Source organism: Xenia sp. Carnegie-2017, unplaced genomic scaffold (assembly GCF_021976095.1).
Source record: "Xenia sp. Carnegie-2017 unplaced genomic scaffold, XeniaSp_v1 HiC_scaffold_13, whole genome shotgun sequence".
NCBI classification, from domain to species: domain Eukaryota; kingdom Metazoa; phylum Cnidaria; class Anthozoa; order Malacalcyonacea; family Xeniidae; genus Xenia; species Xenia sp. Carnegie-2017.
Genome location: NW_025813436.1, coordinates 9,741,099 through 9,767,301, shown reverse-complemented (window position 1 = coordinate 9,767,301; position 26,203 = coordinate 9,741,099). Strand labels below are relative to the sequence as shown.

The 26,203-nt window shown below is 31.8% G+C and overlaps 4 protein-coding genes across 9 annotated transcripts; all 4 read left to right on the top strand.

Moving 5' to 3' along the window:
• Positions 1-77: 77 nt before the first annotated feature.
• Positions 78-25,840, top strand: LOC124453777 (murinoglobulin-1-like). The gene is made up of 37 exons (XM_047004635.1): positions 78-170; positions 1,164-1,359; positions 1,541-1,706; positions 1,927-1,979; positions 2,058-2,075; positions 2,188-2,313; positions 2,390-2,429; positions 2,519-2,603; positions 2,749-2,863; positions 2,966-3,193; positions 3,298-3,471; positions 3,597-3,731; positions 3,847-3,924; positions 4,051-4,422; positions 4,549-4,698; positions 4,850-4,981; positions 5,547-5,643; positions 5,757-5,791; positions 5,913-5,986; positions 6,118-6,346; positions 6,470-6,697; positions 6,767-6,818; positions 6,892-6,975; positions 7,046-7,222; positions 7,335-7,416; positions 7,498-7,654; positions 7,728-7,802; positions 7,868-8,027; positions 23,365-23,579; positions 23,663-23,899; positions 24,116-24,252; positions 24,349-24,436; positions 24,516-24,590; positions 24,660-24,756; positions 24,823-24,879; positions 24,952-25,032; positions 25,194-25,840. Exons 1-37 carry the CDS (start codon positions 124-126, stop codon positions 25,511-25,513), a joined length of 4,872 nt encoding a protein of 1,623 aa, XP_046860591.1. The 5' UTR covers positions 78-123; the 3' UTR covers positions 25,514-25,840.
• Positions 11,483-13,254, top strand: LOC124453823 (alpha-1-inhibitor 3-like). The gene is made up of 7 exons (XM_047004672.1): positions 11,483-11,846; positions 12,082-12,218; positions 12,314-12,401; positions 12,479-12,553; positions 12,623-12,719; positions 12,824-12,880; positions 12,954-13,254. Exons 1-7 carry the CDS (start codon positions 11,709-11,711, stop codon positions 13,070-13,072), a joined length of 711 nt encoding a protein of 236 aa, XP_046860628.1. The 5' UTR covers positions 11,483-11,708; the 3' UTR covers positions 13,073-13,254.
• On the top strand, positions 14,154-24,874 carry LOC124453864 (alpha-1-inhibitor 3-like). Of its 2 annotated transcripts, none has more exons than XR_006951245.1 (5): positions 14,154-14,553; positions 14,791-14,927; positions 15,018-15,105; positions 15,183-15,423; positions 24,757-24,874. XR_006951245.1 is itself a non-coding variant. In XM_047004709.1 (5 exons), exons 1-5 carry the CDS (start codon positions 14,416-14,418, stop codon positions 15,432-15,434), a joined length of 546 nt encoding a protein of 181 aa, XP_046860665.1. In that variant the 5' UTR covers positions 14,154-14,415; the 3' UTR covers positions 15,435-15,521. The 2 variants fall into 2 exon arrangements, 1 of the variants encoding a protein (XP_046860665.1); XM_047004709.1 differs by lacking the exon at positions 24,757-24,874 and having other exon boundaries at positions 15,183-15,257; positions 15,327-15,521.
• LOC124453834 (alpha-2-macroglobulin-P-like) lies at positions 16,571-20,417 on the top strand. 5 transcript variants are annotated; one of them, XM_047004697.1, is made up of 14 exons: positions 16,571-16,621; positions 17,104-17,299; positions 17,428-17,592; positions 17,922-17,939; positions 18,048-18,173; positions 18,246-18,285; positions 18,373-18,457; positions 18,548-18,676; positions 18,769-18,996; positions 19,097-19,267; positions 19,374-19,511; positions 19,700-19,776; positions 19,897-19,975; positions 20,092-20,417. In XM_047004697.1, exons 8-13 carry the CDS (start codon positions 18,629-18,631, stop codon positions 19,898-19,900), a joined length of 666 nt encoding a protein of 221 aa, XP_046860653.1. In that variant the 5' UTR covers positions 16,571-16,621; positions 17,104-17,299; positions 17,428-17,592; positions 17,922-17,939; positions 18,048-18,173; positions 18,246-18,285; positions 18,373-18,457; positions 18,548-18,628; the 3' UTR covers positions 19,901-19,975; positions 20,092-20,417. The 5 variants fall into 5 exon arrangements, with proteins under 5 accessions (XP_046860653.1, XP_046860648.1, XP_046860640.1 ...); XM_047004692.1 differs by having other exon boundaries at positions 17,798-17,939; XM_047004684.1 differs by having other exon boundaries at positions 17,798-18,173.
• Positions 25,841-26,203: the final 363 nt, after the last annotated feature.

Genomic DNA, 26,203 nt, shown 5'->3' with positions numbered 1-26,203 from the left:
AGGGATTAGTTACATGATGAAATACGTATTTCCCCTTTTGGCGCAGTTATAAATTTGATGTTAGCAACCACTTTTATGCATTTGCGAAGAAAGTCGATCTCCTCGAAGGGGAACAGATTCAAAATGATTCGAGGAATATTATTGCTGTCATTTTTCATCGCGGTTTGCAGGTTTGTTTAGTATATAGTAATATCAACTGGCAAAACTATTTTATACCTGCAGTTATATTAAATATTTATCATAATGCGCGCGATAATTTCATCGAGCACGTATTCAAACAGCATGCGCGACAAGTTTATGATAGTTTTTGTACATCGGACTTCGGAGTGCAATCCTATTGATTTAAATTTTGATTCGCAAGATAATATACGGTAAGATCATGCAAAACAATGTTGTATCGTCAAACTTTCATCGTTCAATAAAATGTTTCAAAACTGCTCTTTTCATACCGTTACTTTCTCGTTAATCTTAGATTACGTGCATTGGGAAACTAATCACAAAGCCTTTGCTAGAAAATTTCTTTTCATTAGAATATATTTTTGCTGCGTACAATATGACACCATCAAAATAAGCCTCGCGTTGAAAGCTCAGCTCGCGTCTCCCAGGATTTGCTAAAACAGTATTTTGTAAATTTTGCCATGATAAAAAAATCTTTTACTTCGAAAACTACGCAACATCCCATCTTTTTACCATCTTTATGAGAATATAGCATGGGTCATAGCAAACGTTTGAGCATTTTTATCGAGACTATTTAAATGTTTTTAAGCTACATATCTGTTGTGATGTCTTCCCAATCTGCTTCGTAGGTGACATTACCAAATATGTGGTTACCCTGATGGATTTGTCAACACTTATAAAGAACACGTTTTTCCTGCTGATTTCCGGTGCTTAGTAGACTGTTTGAAAGATATGAGGACTTTAATTAAGGCTAAATAAACATTATTTTTGTCGCAACATCGCATGTATGACAAGAAACACAATGTATTTTGGATCTGTTGTATAAACAATTTTCCAAATTAATGTTGATTTATTCCGTATGTATTTTTATCACAAAGACAAGTTATTCAAACTAGTGATTTGCAGTGCAGAAAAAGGAACGTTTATTTATTTATCATTCTCCTCTATAGGAGGTGTTTTCAAAAACGTTTTTCTTTTTTTCATAGAACAGTTGAATTTGGAGATAACCTTTACCTTATCACATCACCATATACATATCCCGCTGACAAAAATGTAACAGTGACTGTGGATGTTTTTGGTTCAAAATCTTGTAATGTCACACTGCGACTAAAAAAAGGAAACATTCATATTACAACTGGAGGAACTGTAAAACCTGGAGTGAGAGGAGAATTTACTTTAAAAGTGAGAAATTGAACGTAATTTGTGCTATTGAAATATTTATAGACTATGCATTGAAATGGTTAGAGACATGTCGAATTTTTTTGCAGTTAATACTGAAACACTGTGAAGCAATTAGGAGAACTAGCATTCATTGTACAATCAATACAATAGGCTTTGAATTTTAAATCATATCTTTTACTAGATACCATCTCATCAATTACACCGTTACCATTGGAGAAATACGTTTGAGTTCACCGCAACCATCTGTGGAGAGAAGACAAAGACTAAAAGGGTGCGTGCAGTGGCTACCAAGAAGAGCATTATTTTTATCCAAACTGATAAACCTGTTTACAAGCCAGGACAAAAAAGTAATTTTTTTAATATGCTTAACATTCTCGATTTTTCAGTGCTCAAATTTCGGCACCAAACAGTTTGAGGCCTTAGACATCTAATTAGACATTTTCGACTCAGACGGACCATCTACTATTTTTCAATACAATTTATAAGAAATGTTAGAAAATTTTAGGAATGCCAATGTTTATTTTGTATTTAAATAGACAACGAATCGTCTTTCTTTCAATTGTGTAGTTCGAATGCGCATAATATCTTTGGATAAAGATTTGAAACCCAAAGGAGAAAGAGTTAGTCAAATTGTTGATATTGTGGTTTGTTCACTTCCACCATGAAAAGCAATGTTGACTTTTACAAATATTTTTTAGGTGGACAAAGTTTATGTGGTAAGAACAATATTGCTTATAGTCATTAATTGTTTGCATACTTTCATGTAAAAAAATTTGAAAATTTAACGGTTGATTGTGTCTCTATGTGATTTCAATTGTCATTAAAAAGACAGCTTCTTCCACAAGAATCAAACAATGGAATAATATAACAATGGAAGACGGACTGGCAAGTTTGGAGATGCAATTATCAAAAGAACCAGTAGAAGGAGATTACAAAATAACAGCTATTGTTGGTGTAAGTTTTTAACTAAGACTTGTAATCAAAAGGAAATGGACAGAAAAGATTTGCTTTTTACTTTGATTTAATATAGATAGAAAAAAAAGTTCAAAAAATCGTCGTCAAAAAATATGGTAAGTCAAAACAATTTGTTAAAAAAGTTGAATAAAAGTCGTCACTTTTCATTTGCATTAAAATGGTTTATTTTTAAAAAATTTTGCAGTTCTTCCGAAATTTGAAGTGAAGATTACACCACCATCATATATAGCTTTGGATCAGAAAAACTTTGACACAAAAATATGTGCAAAGTAAGTAAAAATATTTTTAACTAAAACATGATCACATTTATGTGGAAGCACGCACTATGTGTGTCAAAAAAATACTAAAATGCCATTATTTTACCAGTCATTGAAATCACAGTAACAGTGTTCGTGTAACTTTGGTCGTTTATAGGTATACTTATGGAAAAAATGTGAGAGGAATTTTGACTGCAGAAATATGTTTGAAGCAACGAGGATATCGATGGTTAAGAAACCCCTACACAGCCTGTCAGACGATTACAAAGGAGGTGTGAAAGTATCTTCTGAATCTATAATAATCAACATTTGACTAGTGATCTTCGCCCTAGCGCAAGAAAAATTCATAAAGTAAAAATATGATTTTCCTCTAGATTGATGGCTGTACTGATATTGTTACAACACGTGAGGCTTTGAATGTTGCTGATTTGATGAATATATGGAATGCTGAATTTGTGATTAAAGCGAAAGTTAATGAAAATTTAACTGGAGTGACACTTGGAGGCCATGCAGAGACAACACGGTTTTATGAACGGTCTGTGTTGTTATCCTTTGCTGGAAGTTCAGAAAAGTTCAAACCTGGTTTACCATACAAATATGTGGTATGTGAATTTTAAATAGTTGATTGATTACTTGAACAAAGAGTTTTAATTATTTTTTTTTAATGAAAGAGAGATTATTTCTATCGGAGATTTTCTTTTCCAAGCTTAAAGTGACTCAACCTGACGGAAACCCAATCACAGGAGCAAATGTTCGTGTCAGTGTAAAGCAACGCCATTCCGGATCAAAGATTTACGAGAGAAACTTCACCGTAAAAAACGGTTTTGTTGACGACGTTCTGGAGAGCAAAACTTTAAATTCAAATAACCTTGTGTTTAGGGTAGGTAGGAAAAGAGTTTTGATAGACAAAAATTATACTGAATTAAAATTAATGTGAATACAATCATATTGTTTATCGTCATTTTTCCATGTGCGAGAAGTAAATTGGAAAACTGTTATATTCAGGCTGAATTATTGGATCCAAGTCCATATTCAATTGAAAAAAACAGCCGAGTTTCTGCTTATAAATCCGTAGAACCATGGTATTCGCCAAGCTTTAGTTACCTAGAGATAATTAAGGAAACAAAGACTCCAGTTAAGGTACATTGTAAAATTAAATTACTTTGTAATTGTTCGTGAACAATCTTTGCAATTTATTGGTTTATTATTATTTTTACATTGCTGTAACATGTAAATTATCACTTTTGGGATCTAGATTGGCAAAGAAGCTCCTCTTATTGTCCGTTACACAGTACGAAATGACACGGGAAAAGACGTCAAATTTTTATACACTGTAAGTTATTAAATTAACTTAATAAAAAGTTGATTGATCTTACAATTATAAAATTAATAATTTCTATTCATTGCATATATGTGATAATGAAGATGTCCATTTAAATATTTTACCAACGTTGTTTAGGTGAAATGTAGAGACTTTACGAAAAGTGGAGTGTATAATGTAACCCATGACTATATTAAGGAGATTAAGAATACAGAAAGTCCATTAACAACAACCATGACAACAATAATGGACACAGACTTAACAACAGACGAAACAATGTTCAATACAGAAGCAACAACACCACCACAATTGTTAATCAAACGAAGACGTAAGCCTGATGTAGTTTACACAATGGACTCAAAGCCAATTGTCGAGAAATTTCAGTTAAAGATTCCAGTGACAATAGACATGATGCCATCGTGTCATGTGATCGTTTACTACGTAAGAAAAGACAAGGAAGTTGTAGCTGATTCACTTAATTTTGATGTTGAAGATAAATTAAAGAATGAGGTAATGATTTTAATTTTTATCTCTGATGCAGATGTATGTTGTAGGTGTTTGATCGTTTTCAGCTGTTTTCACTGTGTTTTTAATAAAAAAAAAACTTCAAATCTATCTACTATTTCACTGCTTCAGGTGTCAGTAAGTTTTGAAGAAAAAGAGAAAAAACCAGGTGAAAAAACAAACTTCATATTGAAAGCTTCACCTGGATCACGGGTTGCCTTCGTTGCTGTAGATAAAAGTGTTCACTTATTGAAAGATGGAAACGAGTTGACGAAAGAAAAGGTAGAATTATTTATGAGATATTTATCATATAAAATATAGAACATTCGAGACTTTGCAACAACAACAAAGGAAATAGATACCTTTAGGAATGTTCAAAAGAAGCCTTTTTGATGACAAGTAAAGATCTAATATTGAAATGTTTTTGTTTTAGATTCGTCCATTTCTTAAAACATATACACGAGCTGCTCCAGAGGCTTGTGATTATTGGTTTTGGGGAAAAAGAAAGCGTAGCATAGCACCATACTGGGATAGTTCCTACCATGATGCTTCATATGCTTTTAGTGTAAGAATTTTACATGAAAATGTTTTTAATCTAGTTTATATCGTTCATTTGTGGATAAGTGTAAATGAAAATGAAAATTTCTTGACTTCCGAAAAGCATTCAACATGTGCAAAATTTAGTAATAATTTTAAATCGCTTAGTTTGAGTTTTTCTAAAGAGATCTTTAAGTGAATCAACATCAAAATTAAGTGAATCAGCTACAACTTCCTTGTCTTTTCTTACGTAGTACACGATCTCTTTATCTCTTGAAGATTTTTTCTAAAAAATTCTTCACCTTAAACCATTTTTATATCATAAATTTATTGAATAATTTGTAAGCTTACTTTTAACTTTATTTTTACTTCTGACTTTTATTTTGAACAAACTTATCAAACATCACAACATTGCATTATTGAAAACACAAGCCTCGTGGTTGATGTTCACTCATATATCAGGATTCGGTTTCACCATTTAAATTGTAAAGTTCCAACAAACTTCAGAAATAAATAATATCACTCGTAATTTTTTTGTTGAATACTTTCCTTTAATGCATTCATTTCTTGCACAGTTTTGAATTATATTTCAGAATGTTGGTTCAGTATATCTGAGCAATTTACAAGTGGAAACAAAGTCTTGCCCAAAAATTGTACCAATTGTACCAGTCAGTCTATCATTAAGTAGAGGTGAGTAAATAGTTTTAACTTAGTTGTTTAAAACGTAAAATGTTTAGTAAAAATTAATGAGATGCAAATAAACAAATGTGTGTATAAGTTTTAATACTTCATTTTCTTTCAAGTAGTAGTATATGAGCGTGTAACAGAGGGAATCATGGTAAACAAAATGATTTATTATTTATTTATTTAACTTTGCTATACTGTTGGAAAATCGCAACAGATTTGGCCTATTACAGCGATCCTTAATCTTATTACAGCGATCCTTAATCTTATTACAGCGATTCAAGAACAAACGTCCGAGAGTTCGAAAAAATTTTCCAGAAACATGGTTGTGGGCTGACGAGAAAATTGGGTGAGTCAAACATCTTCCTACATAAATCTCTCGCCACTTCACAATTTTTCCAAACATACGACATCATTAAAAAATACATTACAGAGAAGGGAAATAAAAAACAGCTTTATTGATGAAGTGTATAATTTCAGTGAAACTGGTGAGAAAGTTGTTCAAATAACGGTACCTGATACCATTACAACATGGGTAGCAAATGGTTTTGCAATGTCATCAAAAAAAGGATTGGGAATTTCTGATACAGCAACAATAAAGGCATTTCAACCATTCTTCGTTCAAATGACGCTACCTTACTCTGTAATCAGAGGAGAAGAAATTCCAGTTACCGTAACAGTATTTAACTATCTTTCTGCCTGCACAGGTGTAAGTAAAGTCTTTATGTTGTCTTCGTTATAACGCTGTGGTCGTGAATTTTTGATCGCTACTTCATCAATGTTTTGCTACAAAGCTACCAATGTCACATTGGTAAATTCTTTGTTATTTAAGATCCGACTTCAGTTAAATCATCGATCACTCGACTATAAAGTGACGTCATATCACATCCAAAAGCTCTGCGTGTGTGGTGATTCAGGTCAATCTGTCAAGTTTAGTATCATTCCTCTAAAACTCGGTCACATTCCTCTCACGGTCACAGCAACGTCATCATCAGCCAAGTTATGTCCAAGTTCTTCTGTGATTGTACAAGATGCAGTCACTAGGAAACTTTTAGTGGAGGTAAACTATGATACAAATGTGTCATTTTTGTATTATCTATTTTTACAGACATTAAATTATATTTTTCAGCCTGAAGGAATTCGAAAAGAGTACACTCAAAGTACATTTTTTTGTCCTAAAGGTATTGAGAAAAAAATTCTACTTTAAATAACATCCTGTAGTTTAAGTAAGAAAAACTATATTTCTTTTTGTAGACAAGGAATATTCAGAAGTATTTGATCTTAAATTACCAAAAAATATAGTTCCTGGTTCAGTCTATCCTACAGTGACTATCATTGGTATGTTAGTATGACATTTAATAAAACATGTAGTATTCATACAAACGTAATTATACACTGTGATTTTAAGGCGATATTATGGGTCCTGCTTTAAACAATTTGGAAAATCTACTGCGCATGCCTTATGGATGTGGAGAACAGAACATGGCCAACTTTGCACCCAATATTTACATCATGGATTATCTTAAGAAAACTGGTCAAATTACTGAGAGCATAAAAGAAAAAGCTGTTAACTTTATGGAAATAGGTTTGTCACATTGGTTGAAAAAATATATACAAACAATAAAATCAAATCTCAACAGATTCAGTTGTTCTTAAATTTAAAGAAAATCTTAAGATGCACATGTTGTTTTATTCAGGTTATCAAAGAGAATTAAGATACAAGCGAGACAGTGGTTCATACAGTGCCTTTGGTAATAGTGATGATGCAGGAAGCATGATGTATGGTTATTTAATGTGGTTTTTTAATGGAAATGGAGTCATTTTCATACGTAAATTTCTCATTCAATATTTTCTCTATAGGTTGACAGCTTTCGTTGTTCGATCATATGCCCGTGCAAGGAAGTATATTTTTGTTGATGATAATGAAATAAAAGACAGTGTGAAATGGTTTGAAAATAAACAAAAGAAAAATGGATGTTTCCCACAACATGGACGACTCTTTCATCGTGGATTACAGGTGATTAAGACTTAACAAATGATGTATATAAGAGACACGCCATGTAAACAGAAGAAATGTTTATGTTTTTTAGGGTGGTGTTGATAGTGAAGTTACTCTTACAGCATATGTAACAACTGCATTACTTGAAGCTGGATGGTCAACCAACGTAAGTTATGTACAATAATTTATCATTGTTAAGTACAAAACATTTACAGTTTTTTATTATTTAAGTCTACAATAGTTTCCAAAGCATTATCATGCATTGAAAATCATCTGGAGTCTATCAATGATACTTATGCAACTGCTCTCATATCTTACACCTTTGCTTTGGCTAAACATAATGAAACTTTAAACATGTTGACATTGTTGAGAAGAAAAGCGATAAAGAACGGTGAGTCATTAAAGAAATTTGTTTACTTAGATACTCGCATACAGAAACTATGAAAAAACATGTCAAACTGAAATTTAGCATTTACAAAAGCGAAATCATAAAATGCCACGTATAAAGAGATTGCACCAGAAGAAGACAAATGAGATCTTACACCCCATTACTGGGGAACCGATAAATAGAAAATTTGTTGATTTGATAAAGGAAATGAAAGATACAAAAAATTGTACAGTAATGTTCAAATAAAACGAAATGTTTTCAAGTAGATTTTAAAATTTATCCTCTGAACGAAGAGAAACAATTTAACCATTTCTCATGGCGAGCAAAACTTTTGTTACTTCAAAGAGTGGTTGCTCTCAAAATGTTGCTTGAGTCTCAGCTTTTTTACAACATGTCTTGGCTGTGTACGAACCTAGCAATTCAACGTTGTTAGGCACCTCAGTCTCCTTGTCTCCCTGACAGAGAATCTTCTCTTTGCATGTTTAATGCATAAATATTTTCAAATAAAATTTTGTAAAATATTAACGATGCAACAAATACTGCTGGAAATACAATGGACTCTTAATTTTACCAGGTGACTTGATGTACTGGAAGAATAACAACGCCAAACCACAGTCGACATATTCTTATTACTACAAACCATCTGCAGAAGTTGAAATGACGGCATACGCCTTGTTGACTATTCTTGAGTACAATAAAGATAATTTTGTGTTGAATGACGAGTTAATGGATATTATTCGTTGGTTATCCAAACAAAGAAACCCATATGGTGGCTTTGCTTCCACTCAGGTACAACTTAAACATCAGTAAAATAAGAAAGATGTGTATGAGAGGTAGAAAATTTTAAACAACATTTTCGTTGTATTTTCAGGATACTTGTGTTGCTTTACAAGCTTTAGCTATCTTTGCTGGAAAAGCTTACGGATCCAATGCTGACTTTAGATCAACTTTGTTATCAGGATCATTGAAGATGGGCAACTATTATAAACATGACTTTAGTATTACACAGGAAAACAAACTAACATTACAAATGATTGAGTTACCACCAAAAATAGTTCCTGGAAAGTTGAAGTTGTCAGGTCAAGGCAAAGGTTGCGCTTTAACACAGGTACTTCTTTAAAGAGATTTAAGTGATGTACAAATTTTAGCATGGCATCATAGTATAGGATGCAGATTTGTGTAAGACAGCAAATAACTTTGGTAAGGAATATTTTCAACTGAATTATGATCGTTTATAAAAGGAGCTGTTTACTAAAAATATGAAAATAACGGTGACAGAGAGACCTCAAGATAAATATTTATCAAAAAGTAACATTACTGACTATTCAATGGAATTTTTTCAGGTTTCATTGAAGTATAATGTACCAGAACCTGAAGATGTTCCAGCATTTGAAATCAAAGTTGATGTTCGTACTCGACGATCTTTACCAGAAGAAGCAAACTCAGCTTGTTATCCACTTAAACTTGAAATCAAAGTAAAGTAAGTAAGACATTATGAAAGTTTTAGTTCATGGATGATGTTACAGAAGTAATTAAGTAAATGTAATGAAGTTAATGAAGTTAATGAAATAAAAGAAATACTATATGATAGAAAGTTTTTAAAATGCCTTCAAGATGGTTGAAAGAAGATGTTTCCAATATGGCTGTTGTCGATGTCAAGTTGGTGACTGGGTTCAGCGTGATTGAAGCTTCTTTAAAGAGGTGAGTGTAGGACGCTTAAAATTGACAAGCATATTTCATTTGATCAAGCTTAAAGTTTGACAAAGTTGTTGTTATTTAGCTGCAAGATGATAAGAATTTGAACTTCAAGCGTTATGACATCGATGGACAAAATGTTCAACTTTACTTTGACGAGGTTTGTCAAAGGTTTGGTCAATGACCTTTATCATCTGAGAATACAATTATTGATTTTTATATTTGCAGATAAAGAATATTACTTTCTCCATTGATATACACCAAGACACTTTGGTAAAAAAACTAAAACCTGCAGTTGTTAAAGTTTATGATTACTATGAGCCAGGTATGGAGTAGAAATGTATCTTAAGAAATGATGATTAAATAATGTTATGATGAAGTTTCATTATCTGATGCATTTGCTGGTTTGTTAATGTAGAAAGACAAGCAAAAGTTATGTATAAGATAAGAGAGGCGGATTGCTACGGAAACAGAAGTAATTATTTGAAAATTTTATCTATATGTCTTAAAAAAAGTTGTCTAAATATAATTTTATTGCTGTTTTTAGTCATTAGGGAATGTCCAAGATGTTTGACACTACCTGATATACATAAAGAGATCAAAACTACATTGGCATGCAACAGTACTGGTAAGTGCAATTATTTAGTAAACATGTTATTTCATTGAAAAAAATGCACTATATAACTGATGTCTACCACTTTGAAAATGAATCTGTTAAATGATAATTTATGATTTTAACATTATCTACATTTCAGTGACACGAATGAGGTCGAGGAATGGCAGTTTAATGGTTATAAAAGTATTCTCTGATGACACAAAGAAAATGAGCAAGAAAATAATGAAGAAAGAATTAGAATATCGTATTTCTGATTTCTGCCCTTGCGATGAAATTTATGAAGGAGAACGTTCTATTGTGATTGGTGGAAACAGTTATTTTAGAGATATTGAAGGTGAAAAGATTATGATTATGTTGGATGGTGAGACGACAATCCTCAAATATACAGGAAAATCAATGAAACCAAAGATAAAGAAAATGAAGAAAATGTTGAAAGCTTGCAGACGTGGCGGAATGTAATATGAACAATGTAAACGAAAGGAGAATTTTTAAGCACTAAATATTGCCATTTTTCGCTTTGCTTACTATCAAATGTTTTGATTTTCATGTTTTGTTTTGATGTTTTATTTCTCATTATTTTTAGTTTTTATCAACATAATTATATACCTCTACTCTGTATCAATTATACTTGATCATCAATAAATTGCAACATCTATATATATATAGCTACGATGTTATGAAAGCTACGCTTGGCGATCAGTTACATGTTGAAATACGCATTTCCTCTTTTTGTGCGGTTTTAAATTTTATATGAACAATAACTTTAATGCATTTTTGAAGAAAGTCACTTTTTCTAGAAGAAAACCTGATTCAATAATTAAAACGTTTTGACTAATATTATTTCTGTTAGTTTTTATCGTATTGTTCAGGTTTAGTTTAATACATTGATGTTCGAGTGCCACTACATACATGTGTATAGTAGCACCGTAAGAGATAGTCAAGACTTTTCACTGACAGTAATGTTAATTAACATAACTGTTATATATCTGCAGTTATATAAAAAATTTGTAAGAATGCGCGCCATCATTACAAATATTTTCCATTACTGCGTGCAATAAGCGATGTATTGAAAGAGCATGTGCGATTAGTGAAGTTTTTTTTCTAAGAATACAATCTTGCATGTTTGTAAACCATTTACTTTAATACAATCTTGTTCGTGCATGATTTGAGTCACAAGATGGCATACTGTGAGGTAAAGCAAAACAGTATTATATTTAATCTTAAATTACGTGCATTGGGAAGTAATACAAACAACATTTTCGTTGTATTTTCAGGATACTTGTGTTGCTTTACAAGCTTTAGCTATCTTTGCTGGAAAAGCTTACGGATCCAATGCTGACTTTAGATCAACTTTGTTATCAGGATCATTGAAGATGGGCAACTATTATAAACATGACTTTAGTATTACACAGGAAAACAAACTAACATTACAAATGATTGAGTTACCAGCAAAAATAGTTCCTGGAAAACTGAACATATCAAGTCAAGGCAAAGGTTGCGCTTTAACACAGGTACTTCTTTAAAGAGATGTAAGTGATATACTATTTTAAAGATTTTCGAATGGCATTCAAGCATAGGATGTAGAAAATTTGAACAGCATGAAACTTTGGCGGAGCATATTTTTAACTAAATGATCGATTATAAAAGAAGCTGTTTAATAGAGATATGAAAACAACGTTGACAGACAGATCACAAAATAAATATTGACCAGAAAGAAACATTAATGATTATTCAATGAATTTTTTGGTTTCATTGAAGTATAATGTACCAGAACCTGAAGATGTTCCAGCATTTGAAATCAAAGTTAATGTTCGTACTCGACGATCTTTACCAGAAGAAGCAAACTCAGCTTGTTATCCACTTAAACTTGAAATCAAAGTAAAGTAAGTAAGACATTATGAAAGTTTTAGTGAATGGATGATGTTAAAATGAAGTAAAGGAAACACTGTATGATAGAAAGTTTTTAAAATGCTTCAAGATGGTTGAAAGAAGATGTTTCCAATATGGCCATAGTCGATATCAATTTGGTGACTGGGTGCAGCGTGATTGAAGCTTCTTTGAAGAGGGTAAGTTTAAGAACTTAAGAAAATGATTATTTTATATTCAAACAAACTTTGAGTATCATAAAGATTTTGGTATTTAGCTGCAAGATGATAAAAATTTGAACTTCAAACGTTATGACATCGATGGACAAAATGTTCAACTTTACTTTGACGAGGTTTGTCAAAAGGTTTGGTCGATCACCTTTATCATCTGAGATAACAATTATTGATTTTAATATTTGCAGATAAAGAATATTACTTTCTCCATTAATATACACCAAGACACTTTGGTAAAAAAACTAAAACCTGCAGTTGTTAAAGTTTATGATTACTATGAACCAGGTATGAAGTAGAAATGTATGACCAAATTTGAACAATGATATTTATTAAATAATGCCATGATGAATTTTCTTAATCTGATGAATTTTGTTGCTTTGTTAATATAGAAAGCCAAGCAAAAGTTATGTATGAAATAAAAGAGGCAAATTGCTACGGCAACAGGAGTAAATATATGAAAATTTTAACGTATATATCTCAAGACAACTTTCCTAATTGTAATTTTTTTATTGTTTTTAGTCATTGATGAATGTCCAAGATGTTTAACACTGCCTGACATACATAAAGTAATCAAAGCTACAATAGCATGCAAAAGTACTGGTAAGTACAATTATTTAGTAAACGTTTTATTTCATTGAACAAAAATGCACTATATGACTGATGTCTATTAATGTGAAAGTGACTATAACATAATTTATAAACTCCTCTGTAGCATGATAATTTATGACTTTAACATGATCTACATTTCAGTGACACGAATGACGTCGAGGAATGGCCATTTAATGGTTATAAAAGCATTCTCTGATGACACAAAGGAAAAGAGCAAGAAAATAATGAAGAAAGAATTAGAATATCGTATTTCTGATTTCTGTCCTTGCGATGAAATTTATGAAGGAGAACGTTCTATTGTGATTGGTGGAAACAGTTATTTTAGAGATATTGAAGGTGAAAAGATTATGATTATGTTGGATGGTGAGACGACAATCCTCAAATATACAGGAAAATCAATGAAACCAAAGATAAAGAAAATGAAGAAAATGTTGAAAGCTTGCAGACGTGGCGGAATGTAATATGAACAATGTAAACGAAAGGAGAATTTTAAGCACTAAATATTGCCATTTTCGCTTTGCTTACTATCAAATGTTTTGATTTTCATGTTTTGTTTTGATGTTTTATTTCTCATTATTTTTAGTTTTATCAACATAATTATATACCTCTACTCTGTATCAATTATACTTGATCATCAATAAATTGCAACATCTATATATATATAGCTACGATGTTATGAAAGCTACGCTTGGCGATCAGTTACATGTTGAAATACGCATTTCCTCTTTTTGTGCGGTTTTAAATTTTATATGAACAATAACTTTAATGCATTTTTGAAGAAAGTCACTTTTTCTAGAAGAAAACCTGATTCAATAATTAAAACGTTTTGACTAATATTATTTCTGTTAGTTTTTATCGTATTGTTCAGGTTTAGTTTAATACATTGATGTTCGAGTGCCACTACATACATGTGTATAGTAGCACCGTAAGAGATAGTCAAGACTTTTCACTGACAGTAATGTTAATTGACATAACTGTTATATATCTGCAGTTATATAAAAAATTTGTAAGAATGCGCGCCATCATTACAAATATTTTCCATTACTGCGTGCAATAAGCGATGTATTGAAAGAGCATGTGCGATTAGTGAAGTTTTTTTTCTAAGAATACAATCTTGCATGTTTGTAAACCATTTACTTTAATACAATCTTGTTCGTGCATGATTTGAGTCACAAGATGGCATACTGTGAGGTAAAGCAAAACAGTATTATATTTAATCTTAGATTACGTGCATTGGGAAGTAATACAAACAACATTTTCGTTGTATTTTCAGGATACTTGTGTTGCTTTACAAGCTTTAGCTATCTTTGCTGGAAAAGCTTACGGATCCAATGCTGACTTTAGATCAACTTTGTTATCAGGATCATTGAAGATGGGCAACTATTATAAACATGACTTTAGTATTACACAGGAAAACAAACTAACATTACAAATGATTGAGTTACCAGCAAAAATAGTTCCTGGAAAACTGAACATATCAAGTCAAGGCAAAGGTTGCGCTTTAACACAGGTACTTCTTTAAAGAGATGTAAGTGATATACTATTTTAAAGATTTTCGAATGGCATTCAAGTATAGGATGTAGAAAATTTGAACAGCATGAAACTTTGGCGGAGCATATTTTTAACTAAATGATCGATTATAAAAGAAGCTGTTTAATAGAGATATGAAAACAACGTTGACAGACAGATCACAAAATAAATATTGACCAGAAAGAAACATTAATGATTATTCAATGAATTTTTTTTGGTTTCATTGAAGTATAATGTACCAGAACCTGAAGATGTTCCAGCATTTGAAATCAAAGTTAATGTTCGTACTCGACGATCTTTACCAGAAGAAGCAAACTCAGCTTGTTATCCACTTAAACTTGAAATCAAAGTAAAGTAAGTAAGACATTATGAAAGTTTTATGGATGATGTTAAAATGAAGTAAAGGAAACACTGTATGATAGAAAGTTTTTAAAATGCTTCAAGATGGTTGAAAGAAGATGTTTCCAATATGGCCATAGTCGATATCAATTTGGTGACTGGGTGCAGCGTGATTGAAGCTTCTTTGAAGAGGGTAAGTTTAAGAACTTAAGAAAATGATTATTTTATATTCAAACAAACTTTGAGTATCATAAAGATTTTGGTATTTAGCTGCAAGATGATAAAAATTTGAACTTCAAACGTTATGACATCGATGGACAAAATGTTCAACTTTACTTTGACGAGGTTTGTCAAAAGGTTTGGTCGATCACCTTTATCATCTGAGATAACAATTATTGATTTTAATATTTGCAGATAAAGAATATTACTTTCTCCATTAATATACACCAAGACACTTTGGTAAAAAAACTAAAACCTGCAGTTGTTAAAGTTTATGATTACTATGAACCAGGTATGAAGTAGAAATGTATGACCAAATTTGAACAATGATATTTATTAAATAATGCCATGATGAATTTTCTTAATCTGATGAATTTTGTTGCTTTGTTAATATAGAAAGCCAAGCAAAAGTTATGTATGAAATAAAAAGTGCTACGGCAACAGGAGTAAATATATGAAAATTTTAACGTATATATCTCAAGACAACTTTCCTAATTGTAATTTTTTTATTGTTTTTAGTCATTGATGAATGTCCAAGATGTTTAACACTGCCTGACATACATAAAGTAATCAAAGCTACAATAGCATGCAAAAGTACTGGTAAGTACAATTATTTAGTAAACGTTTTATTTCATTGAACAAAAATGCACTATATGACTGATGTCTATTAATGTGAAAGTGACTATAACATAATTTATAAACTCCTCTGTAGCATGATAATTTATGACTTTAACATGATCTACATTTCAGTGACACGAATGACGTCGAGGAATGGCCATTTAATGGTTATAAAAGCATTCTCTGATGACACAAAGGAAAAGAGCAAGAAAATAATGAAGAAAGAATTAGAATATCGTATTTCTGATTTCTGTCCTTGCGATGAAATTTATGAAGGAGAACGTTCTATTGTGATTGGTGGAAACAGTTATTTTAAAGATATTGAAGGTGAGAAGACGATGATTATGTTGGATGGTGAGACGACAATCCTCAAATATACGGAAAATCAATGAAACCAAAGATAAAGAAAATGAAGAAACTGTTGAAAGATGGCAGACTGGACGGAATGTAATAGAATTCAAGCAAAAGAAATTTCCTGCTGTGTTTAGTAGAATATATTTATTCTGTAGTGAGTTTTGATTTAATACTGTGGTGAACATAATCTGTACACGCCCGTTGTGTCGCAATTTTTTCAAGCGGAAAGAAAAGAATGTTCCAAGAAGAGTTTTTGACCTTATATTTATGAAATCTATTGACTATCCTAATAAATTGCAACATATGTGTGATGTCATAAAAGCTACGCCTAGACATTAATTAGATGTTGAAGTACGTATTTCCTCTATTTGCGCATTTATAAATTTGATTAGTGAGAGAGTTAGACGCATTTGCTAAGTGATCTCGCTCCCCTCGCTTCATACTTTGGACTGGAGGGAAAGAACGATCAAAATGTTTCGATTGATAGTATTCTTTTCAGTTTTTATGGCATATACGAGGTGTGTTTAATAAGCATTGTTCATATTATTTGTTAGTAAGAAAAATTACATTAATATAATTTGCACTGATTTCTCAATAATTCATCACTGATTAATACGAGCTCTTTACTCATGTTTTTTGATATTAAAGTTACTTTGGCGCAAAACAGTTGCTTATCTTTCTTATTTGTGATGTGGATATAGCTGTATATTTTATTTGCGCAACGCGTTTGATGTAAATTTACATCTATTTTACATTTATTGTTATAAATATTGCTGTCGGTAAGGCTTTCATCGAAGATTAGCAATCACGTTTTAGTTTGATCATTGATACAAGAAAAGATAAATGAGACATACTGTTTTTACGATTTTCCAATCTGCGTTTTACGTGGTGTAGTACAATATGTCATGACCCTTGACCTATCTTGAACATTAAACGTTTATTAGTTCTGTACTACGTATTAAAATAAAATGATGGATCAAGACAAACATTTTTTATACAGATCTGTTGAACTTGGAGATAACCTTTACCTTATCACATCACCATATACATATCCCGCTGACAAAAATGTAACAGTGACTGTGGATGTTTTTGGTTCAAAATCTTGTAATGTCACACTGCGACTAAAGAAGAGAAACGCTCATATTACAACTGGAGGAACTGTAAAACCTGGAGTGAGAGGAGCATTTACTTTAAAAGTACGCTCTGCCGGTTTTGTTAACAGGCTTGTTAAGTAGCATTCACGAATAGTTCATATTTTTAAATAATTTTAATAATTTTTAGACTGGCTTGAATTATTCACCTAAAATGTAATGCAATTTTTCAGATACCATCTGCAGTGGTCCATAATTACAGGCAGGAGACACGTTTGACTTTTATGCAACCATTTGCGGAAAAAGGACAAAATCGAAAAGCGTGCAAGTAGTGCATGTCAAGAAAAGTATAATATTCATCCAAACTGATAAACCAATCTATAAGCCAGGACAAAAAAGTAAGTTCAATGTTTGATCTTTGTTGTATACGAAGAAACTTCTTCGCCAAACAGTTTAAAACTTTTTTATTTTTTAACATTATAAATTAATCATTATTAAATACAGCTTCACAATTTAAGACGACTAAATGGTTATGTTTCGTAAAGGGTGTTGAAAAACTTTGTTTAAACATACTGAAAAGTCCCGTTCATTTCAATTGTATAGTACGAATGCGTATAATATCTTTGGATGAAGATTTAAAACTTAAGGGAGAAAGAGTTAGTTACATTTTAGTTTTTCTATATTCTGAACGTGAAAAAAACCCGTTTGACTTTACAATTCTTTTTAGGTGGATAAAGTTTATGTGGTAAGAACAACAATGCTTATAATCATTAAATGTTTTATAAACGTGGAAATAAACTAAAAACTTAACAGTTTATTGAGTGTTAACGTGATTTCAATTGTCATTAAAAAGACAGCTTCTTCCACAAGAATCAAACAATGGAATAATATAACAATGGAAGATGGACTGGCAAGTTTGGAGATGCAATTATCAAAAGAACCAGTAGAAGGAGATTACAAAATAACAGCTATTGTTGGTGTAAGTTTTTAATTGGCACATACATGTAATTGCAAAAATGGAAAGAAAAGATTTTTTACTTTGATTTCATAGAAGAAAACAAAAGTTCGAAAAATCATCGTCAAAAAATACGGTTTGTAATAATTTGTTAAAAATGTTGAATAGCAGTCATCACTTTTCATTTGCGTTTAAATGGTTTATTTCACATAAATGTTTGCAGTTCTTCCGAAATTTGAAGTGAAGATTACACCACCATCATATATAGCCTTGGATCAGAAAAACTTTGACACAAAAATATGTGCAAAGTAAGTTGACACCTTTTTCCTGATAGCAACAGTTATTTTTGTTTATGTACACGTCTGTAAAACAATAAACATCCACCATCTTCTTAACAGGTATACTTATGGGAAAAATATGAGAGGAATTTTGAACGTGCAAATATGTTTAAAGCATGAAAAATATGACTACACGAACGGATGGGGTCAAGAAAATCTTACAAAACCTGCCAGAACATTACAAAAGAGGTATGAAAAATTTTGACGATCTAATAATCATCTCATAATCAAATATTCCTCGAGTAATCATTGCATAAACAGATTTATTTAATTTCCTTTAGATTGACGGCTGTACAGATATTGTTACAACACGTCAGGATTTAAATTTTGCTGATATGACCAGCACATGGAACGCTGAATTCATAATTGAAGCTAAAGTTAAGGAAAGTTTAACTGGAGTAACACTAAAAGACCATGCTAAGATAACACGGTTGCATAAACGCTCTGTGTCGTTGTCCTTTGCTGGAAGTTCAGACAAGTTTAAACCTGGTTTACCATATAAATATGTGGTATGTTGTTTTTAAATAGTTCATGATGATTTCATTTAAGATTAACAACTGGAAATTTTTAAAGAGATAAATTATTCATATGAGGGATTTTTCTTTCAAGCTTAAAGTGACTCGTCCTGACGGAAAGCCGGTCACAGGAGCAAACATTCGTATTACTGCAAGACGAGGCTATTTCTCATTTCCATACGATAAGCAATTCACGGTGAAAAACGGTTATGTTGTGGACTTTGTAGTTGTAAAAACTATCAAGTCAATGACTCTTGAAATGAAGGTAGGATGAATTCAGAAACTTTTGAACTTAAATACTGAGAATGTTGAGGTACAAAATAATGAGCATGAAAATAGAAGCTAAATACGAGTTTTTTCATTATTTTTAGGCTGAATTGTTGGATAAAAATCCATATCCAGTAAAAACGTATGGAAACGCTGTTACTGCACATAAATCTGTAGAACCATGGTACTCGCCAAGCTCCAGTTACCTGAAAATAACTAAAAATACAACAACTCCAGTGAAGGTATGTACACTGTGAATATCGATTTCTTCTATTAAGCATTTAATTGTTCATCTGTATTTTCATTTATCCCTCTTTATAGCCATTTATTCATTTATTTATTTGTAATCTAAATTGCCAATATTTCTTAGCTCTAGTATTACTGTATTAATATGTATTTTTATAGTATGATATATTGTTTTTGAGTTTAGATTGGCCAAGAAACGTTTCTTATGGTCCACTACACAAACGGAATGGATAAGAGAAAAAAATCAAATTTTATTATTCTGTAAGCTTTCGAGCAAACTATTGAAAAGATTAATAAAACATTCAGTTATAAAAATATCCGTATAACTTCCATTAATTTATTTTTTAAGTATGTTAAGATATGCATTTGACAATTGTTTAGGTGAAATGTGGTGACTTTAGCATAACTGGAGTGTATAACCAAATCATTGACTATGCTCAAAAGATTGAAAAAGCAAAAAGTAAGATAATATTTATCAATACAGAAGAGCACACAAACAAAACAAAGATCAATATAGAATACACACAGACAAACCGCTTTTTATGTCAAGAGAACTTAATTCAGTTGATTTTGTAGAGGCAAAGCCATTGGTTGGGAAATTTCAGTTGAAGATTCCAGTAACAATAGACATGATATCATCGTGTCGTGTGATGATTTACTACGTAAGAAAAGACAAGGAAGTTGTAGCTGATTCATTTGATTTTGATGTTGAAGATAAATTGAAGAATGAGGTAATGATTTTAATTTTTATCTCTGATGCTCCTATCTTTGAGGTATGAGTTTTAACATTTTCAGATGTTTTCACTGTGTTTGAAAAACAAAAAACATACAGGAATAAATAAAAAACTTTCAATCTATCTAATATTTCACTGCTTCAGGTGTCAGTAAGTTTTGAGGAAAAAGAGAAAAAACCAGGTGAAAAAACAAACTTCATATTGAAAGCTTCACCTGGATCACGGGTTGCCTTCGTTGCTGTAGATAAAAGTGTTCACTTATTGAAAGATGGAAACGAGTTGACAAAAGAAAAGGTAGAATTCATCTTTTAGATGATGTTTGTGTATGAGACTAAATAGACTATACTATAGAAAGTTTAAAACGTCTAACAGTTTGCAAAAAGAAGCTTTTTCGAAGACAATGGACAAGAATAATTTAAATATGGAAAGGCATGTGTTTGTTTAGATCCGACCATTTCTTCAAACATCTACACAAGTTGCTCCGAGAGATTGTGAATACAGAGATTCGAAGTATGACACGTCGGATGCTTTTAGTGTAAGTATTTCCAAGATAAATGATTTCACTCATATGGTAAAGGCAGAACTGTTTACTGTGTACAATTTTGACTCTATTCTAGGACGCAGGTGTCGTGTATATTAGTAACTTAAATGTTAGAACAAAACATTGCCCAAAGCCTGAGATACCTTGGTGGCACTACAGGTCATTTTTCTCTGCAAGGAGAGGTAATTACAATGAGATCAATCATAGTTGGACGTAAATTTTTTCATTACATTTATTTGACGCCAAAATTTTATTGTTCATCGTAGGACCTCTGTACGGTTCATTCGCCAGGCCGTTTGGAGTCGCCGGGCTGCCTGTAGATAATGACATGTATAGCAACTCATTCGAAAAACCAAGAAGAAAAGAAAAAGATAAAGTAAAGAAAATGAAAACAACAAAGAAGAAAAAGCCTCTAAAAATTCGAAAAGATTTCCCTGAAACATGGTTGTGGGCTGATGAGAAACTAGGGTGAGTCAAATCATTTTCTAATGTCCAAGTTTTTGTTTGAAGATTTTTGTCGACTGTCCCAAACTTACTGCATAACTTCATAAAATCCTGAAACACAGAGATAGTGTACAAGATATCTTCACTAATCAAATTATACTTTTAGTGAAACTGGTGAGAAAGTTGTTCAAGTAACGGTACCTGATACCATTACAACATGGGTAGCAAATGGTTTTGCAATGTCATCAAAAAATGGATTGGGAATTTCTGATACAGCAGCAATAAAGGCATTTCAACCATTCTTCGTTCAAATGACGCTACCTTACTCTGTAATCAGAGGAGAAGAGATCCCAGTTATTGTAACAGTTTTTAACTATCTTTCTGCCTGCGCAGGAGTAAGTAAAGTGTTTATGATGTCTTCGTTATAACGCTGTGGTCGTGAATTTTTGATCGCTACTTCATCAATGTTTCGCTACAAAGCTACCAATGTCACATTGGTAAATTCTTTGTTATTTAAGATCCGACTTCAGTTAAATCATCGATCACTCGACTATAAAGTGACGTCATATCATATCCAAAAGCTCTGCGTGTGTGGTGATTCAGGTCAATCTGTCAAGTTTAGTATCATTCCCCTAAAACTCGGTCACATTCCTCTCACGGTCACAGCAACGTCATCATCGGCTAAGTTATGTCCAAGTTCTTCTGTGGTTGTACAAGATGCAGTCACTAGGAAACTTTTAGTGGAGGTAAACTATGATATAAATGTGTCATTTTTGTATTATCTATTTTTACAGACATTAAATTGTATTTTTCAGCCTGAAGGAATTCGAAAAGAGTACACTCAAAGTACATTTTTTTGTCCTAAAGGTACTGAGAAAAAAATTTCTACTTTATATAACATGCTATAGTTTAAGAGAAAAAAACTTGATTTCTTTTCCAGACAAGGAATATTCAGAAGTATTTGATCTTAAATTACCAAAAAATATAGTTCGTGGTTCAGTCTATCCTACAGTGACTATCATCGGTATGTTAGTATGACATTTAATAAAATAAGTAGTATTCATACAATCGTAGTTATACACTGTGATTTAAAGGCGATATTATGGGTCCTGCTTTAAACAATTTGGAAAATCTACTGCGCATGCCTTATGGATGTGGAGAACAGAACATGGCCAACTTTGCACCCAATATTTACATCATGGATTATCTTAAGAAAACTGGTCAACTTACTGAGAGTATACATGAAAAAGCTGTTAACTTTATGGAAATTGGTTTGTAACATTGGTTGAAAAAATATATACAAACAATAAAATCAAATCTCAACAGATTCACTTGTTCTTAAATTTAAAGAAAATCTTAAAATGCACATGTTGTATTACTCAGGTTATCAAAGAGAATTGAGATACAAGCGAGACAGTGGTTCATACAGTGCCTTTGGTAATGGAGATGATGCAGGAAGCATGATGTATGTGGAATTCCATACGATGATGCAATAGGAATTCCATACATAAATTTCTCATTCAATATTTTCCCTATAGGTTGACAGCTTTCGTTGTCCGATCATATGCCCGTGCAAGGAAGTATATTTTTGTTGATGATAATGAAATAAAAGACAGTGTGAAATGGTTTGAAAGTAAACAAAAGAAAAATGGATGTTTCCCACAACATGGACGACTCCTCAACCGTAGATTACAGGTGGTTAAGACTTTACAAATGATGTATATAACACATGCCATGTGAACAGAAGAAATGTTTATGTTTTTTTAGGGAGGTGTTGATAGTGAGGTTACTATTACAGCATATGTAACAACTGCATTACTTGAAGCTGGATGGTCAACCAACGTAAGTTATGTACAATAATTTATCATTGTTAAGTACAAAACATTTACAGTTTTTTATTATTTAAGTCTATGATAGTTTCCAAAGCATTATCATGCATTGAAAATCATCTGCATTCTATCAATGATACTTATGCAACTGCTCTCATATCTTACACCCTTGCTTTGGCTAAACATAACGAAACTTTAAACATGTTGACATTGTTGAGAAGAAAAGCGATAAAGAATGGTAAGTTAATGAAGAATTTAACTTCTAAAGAAAGAGCAACTGGTTAACTCTTAATTTTACCAGGTGACTTGATGTACTGGAAGAGTAACAATGCAAAATCACAGACGGCATATTTTCATTACTACAAACCATCTGCAGAAGTTGAAATGACAGCGTATGCCTTGTTGGCTATTCTTGAGTACAATAAAGATAATTTTGTGTTGAATGACGAGTTAATGGATATTATTCGTTGGTTATCCAAACAAAGAAACCCATATGGTGGCTTTGCTTCAACTCAGGTACAACTTAAACATCAGTAAAATAAGAAAGTTGTGGTATGAGAGGTAGAAAATTTTAAACAACATTTTCGTTGTATTTTCAGGATACTTGTGTTGCTTTACAAGCTTTAGCTACCTTTGCTGGAAAAGCTTACGGATCCAATGCTGACTTTAGATCAACTTTGTTAACAGGATCATTGAAGATGGGCAACTATTATAAACATGACTTTAGTATTACACAGGAAAACAAACTGACATTACAAATGATTGAGTTACCACCAAAATTAGTTCCCGGAAAACTGAACATATCAAGTCAAGGCAAAGGTTGTGCTTTAACACAGGTACTTCTTTTTTTTAGCACGGCAGTCAAGTACAGTATGCAAAATTGTTGAAGTGTGCACAACTCTCAACTATGCCCAAGAATATTTTTGTCTAATTCATGATTGTTTGTATACAATTTTTCCGAGAATATGAGAACCACAGTGACAGAGAGACCTCAAGATATGTATTGATCAAAAAGAAAGAAAGATTGCTAGTGATCAAATTAATTTTTTCAGGTTTCATTGAAGTATAATGTACCAGAACCTGAAGATGTTCCAGCATTTGAAATCAAAGTTGATGTTCGTACTCGACGATCTTTACCAGAAGAAGCAAACTCAGCTTGTTATCCACTTAAACTTGAAATCAAAGTAATGTAAGTAAAACATTATGATATTCTTAGTGCATGGATGATGGTAAAATGAAGTAAAAGAAACACTGTATGATAGAAAGTTTTTAAAATGCCTTCAAGATGGTTGAAAGAAGATGTTTCCAATATGGCTGTTGTCGATGTCAAGTTGATGACTGGGTTCAGCGTGATTGAAGCTTCTTTAAAGAAGGTGAGTTTAAGATGTTAAAAATTGACAAGCATATTCCATTTCATCAAACTTAGAGTTTGACAAAGTTGTTCTTATTTAGCTGCGAGTTGATAAAAATTTGAACTTCAAACGTTTTGACATCGATGCACAAAATGTTCAACTTTACTTTGACGAGGTTTGTCAAAAGGTTTGGTCGATGACCTTTATTATCTGAGATTACAATTATTGATTTTTGTATTTGCAGATAAAGAATGTGACTTTCTCCATTGATGTACACCAAGACACTTTGGTAAAAAAACTAAAACCTGCAGTTGTTAAAGTTTATGATTACTATGAACCAGGTATGGAGTAAAATAACGTCGTAATAAATGTTCTTAATTTGATGCATTTGCTTTTTGTTAATGTAGAAAATCAAGCAAAAGTTATGTATAAGATAAGAGAGGCTGATTGCTATGGAAACAGAAGTAAATATATGAAAATTTTACTTATATGTCTCGAGACAACTTTCCCAAATATCATTTTGCTATTGTTTTTAGTCATTAGGGAATGTCCAAGATGTTTAACACTGCCTGACATACATAAAGTGATCAAAGCTACAGTAGCATGCAACAGTACTGGTAAGTACAATTATGTATTAAAATTATGGTTTTGTTGAAGCAGGATGCACTATATAACTTATGACTATTGAAATGAAAATGACTTTAACACATATATAACACCACTATCTTCCTCCTTTGTTAAATGATAATTTATGATTTTAACATGATCTACATTTCAGTGACACGAATGACGTCGAGGAATGGCCATTTAATGGTTATAAAAGCATTTTCTCGTGACACAAAGAAAAAGAGCAAGAAAATAATTAAGAAAGAATTAGAATATCGTATTTCTGATTTCTGTCCTTGCGATGAAATTTATGAAGGAAAACGTTCTATTATGATTGGTGGAAACAGTTATTTTAAAGATATTGAAGGTGACAAGACAATGATTATGTTGAATGGTGAGACGACAATCCTCAAATATACAGGAAAATCAATGAAACCAAACATAAAGAAAATGAACAAAATGTTGAAAGCTTGCAGACGTGGCGGAATGTAATTAAGAAAATGGATGGGGGGTTTTTTAACTTTAAAGACGTTTGTGTTTTTGTTTTTTATAACGTAAACAAAGAAAAGTAGTTTGATGGTGAATTTTTTGTATTTGATGAGTTATGACTACCACATTAAAATTTTTTTATCTCAAGTTGATCTCACGAACTTCTGTGAAGCCGTTATTATAAGCGAAGCAAACTTAGCAAGGAACGGGAAACGAATTTGTATTAGAAAAACAATTGCTCACCATAAATAGCCATTTTGTACGAAATTATAGTTTATTGATTGTAACGTTTCGTCATTACACAAGACATCATCATTCCAGTAATTAAAATTTTCAAGGTGTGCGTTCATTTATATTATTAATATATAGATTTACATATTAGGAGTGTAGCAATAAGTGTTAGATTACAGTGAGTTAGGAGTGATTAACACGAATATATATATATATATAACAAAAAAATACATAAAGTATAAAGTATGAGGAAAGATACAGGAATAGAATGTAGGTGCAAATGAACACAATAAGCAAATCTGTAAATGTTAATCTCTGTATATCTATTTGTAAAGCACACCTTGTTATTTTAATCACGAGTACTCTGATGATGTTCTGAATAAAGATGAAACGTTACTGTCAATAAACTATAACTCTTTACAAAATGGCTTTAATCAGAATTTTAGGTTGGACAGTTGTTTT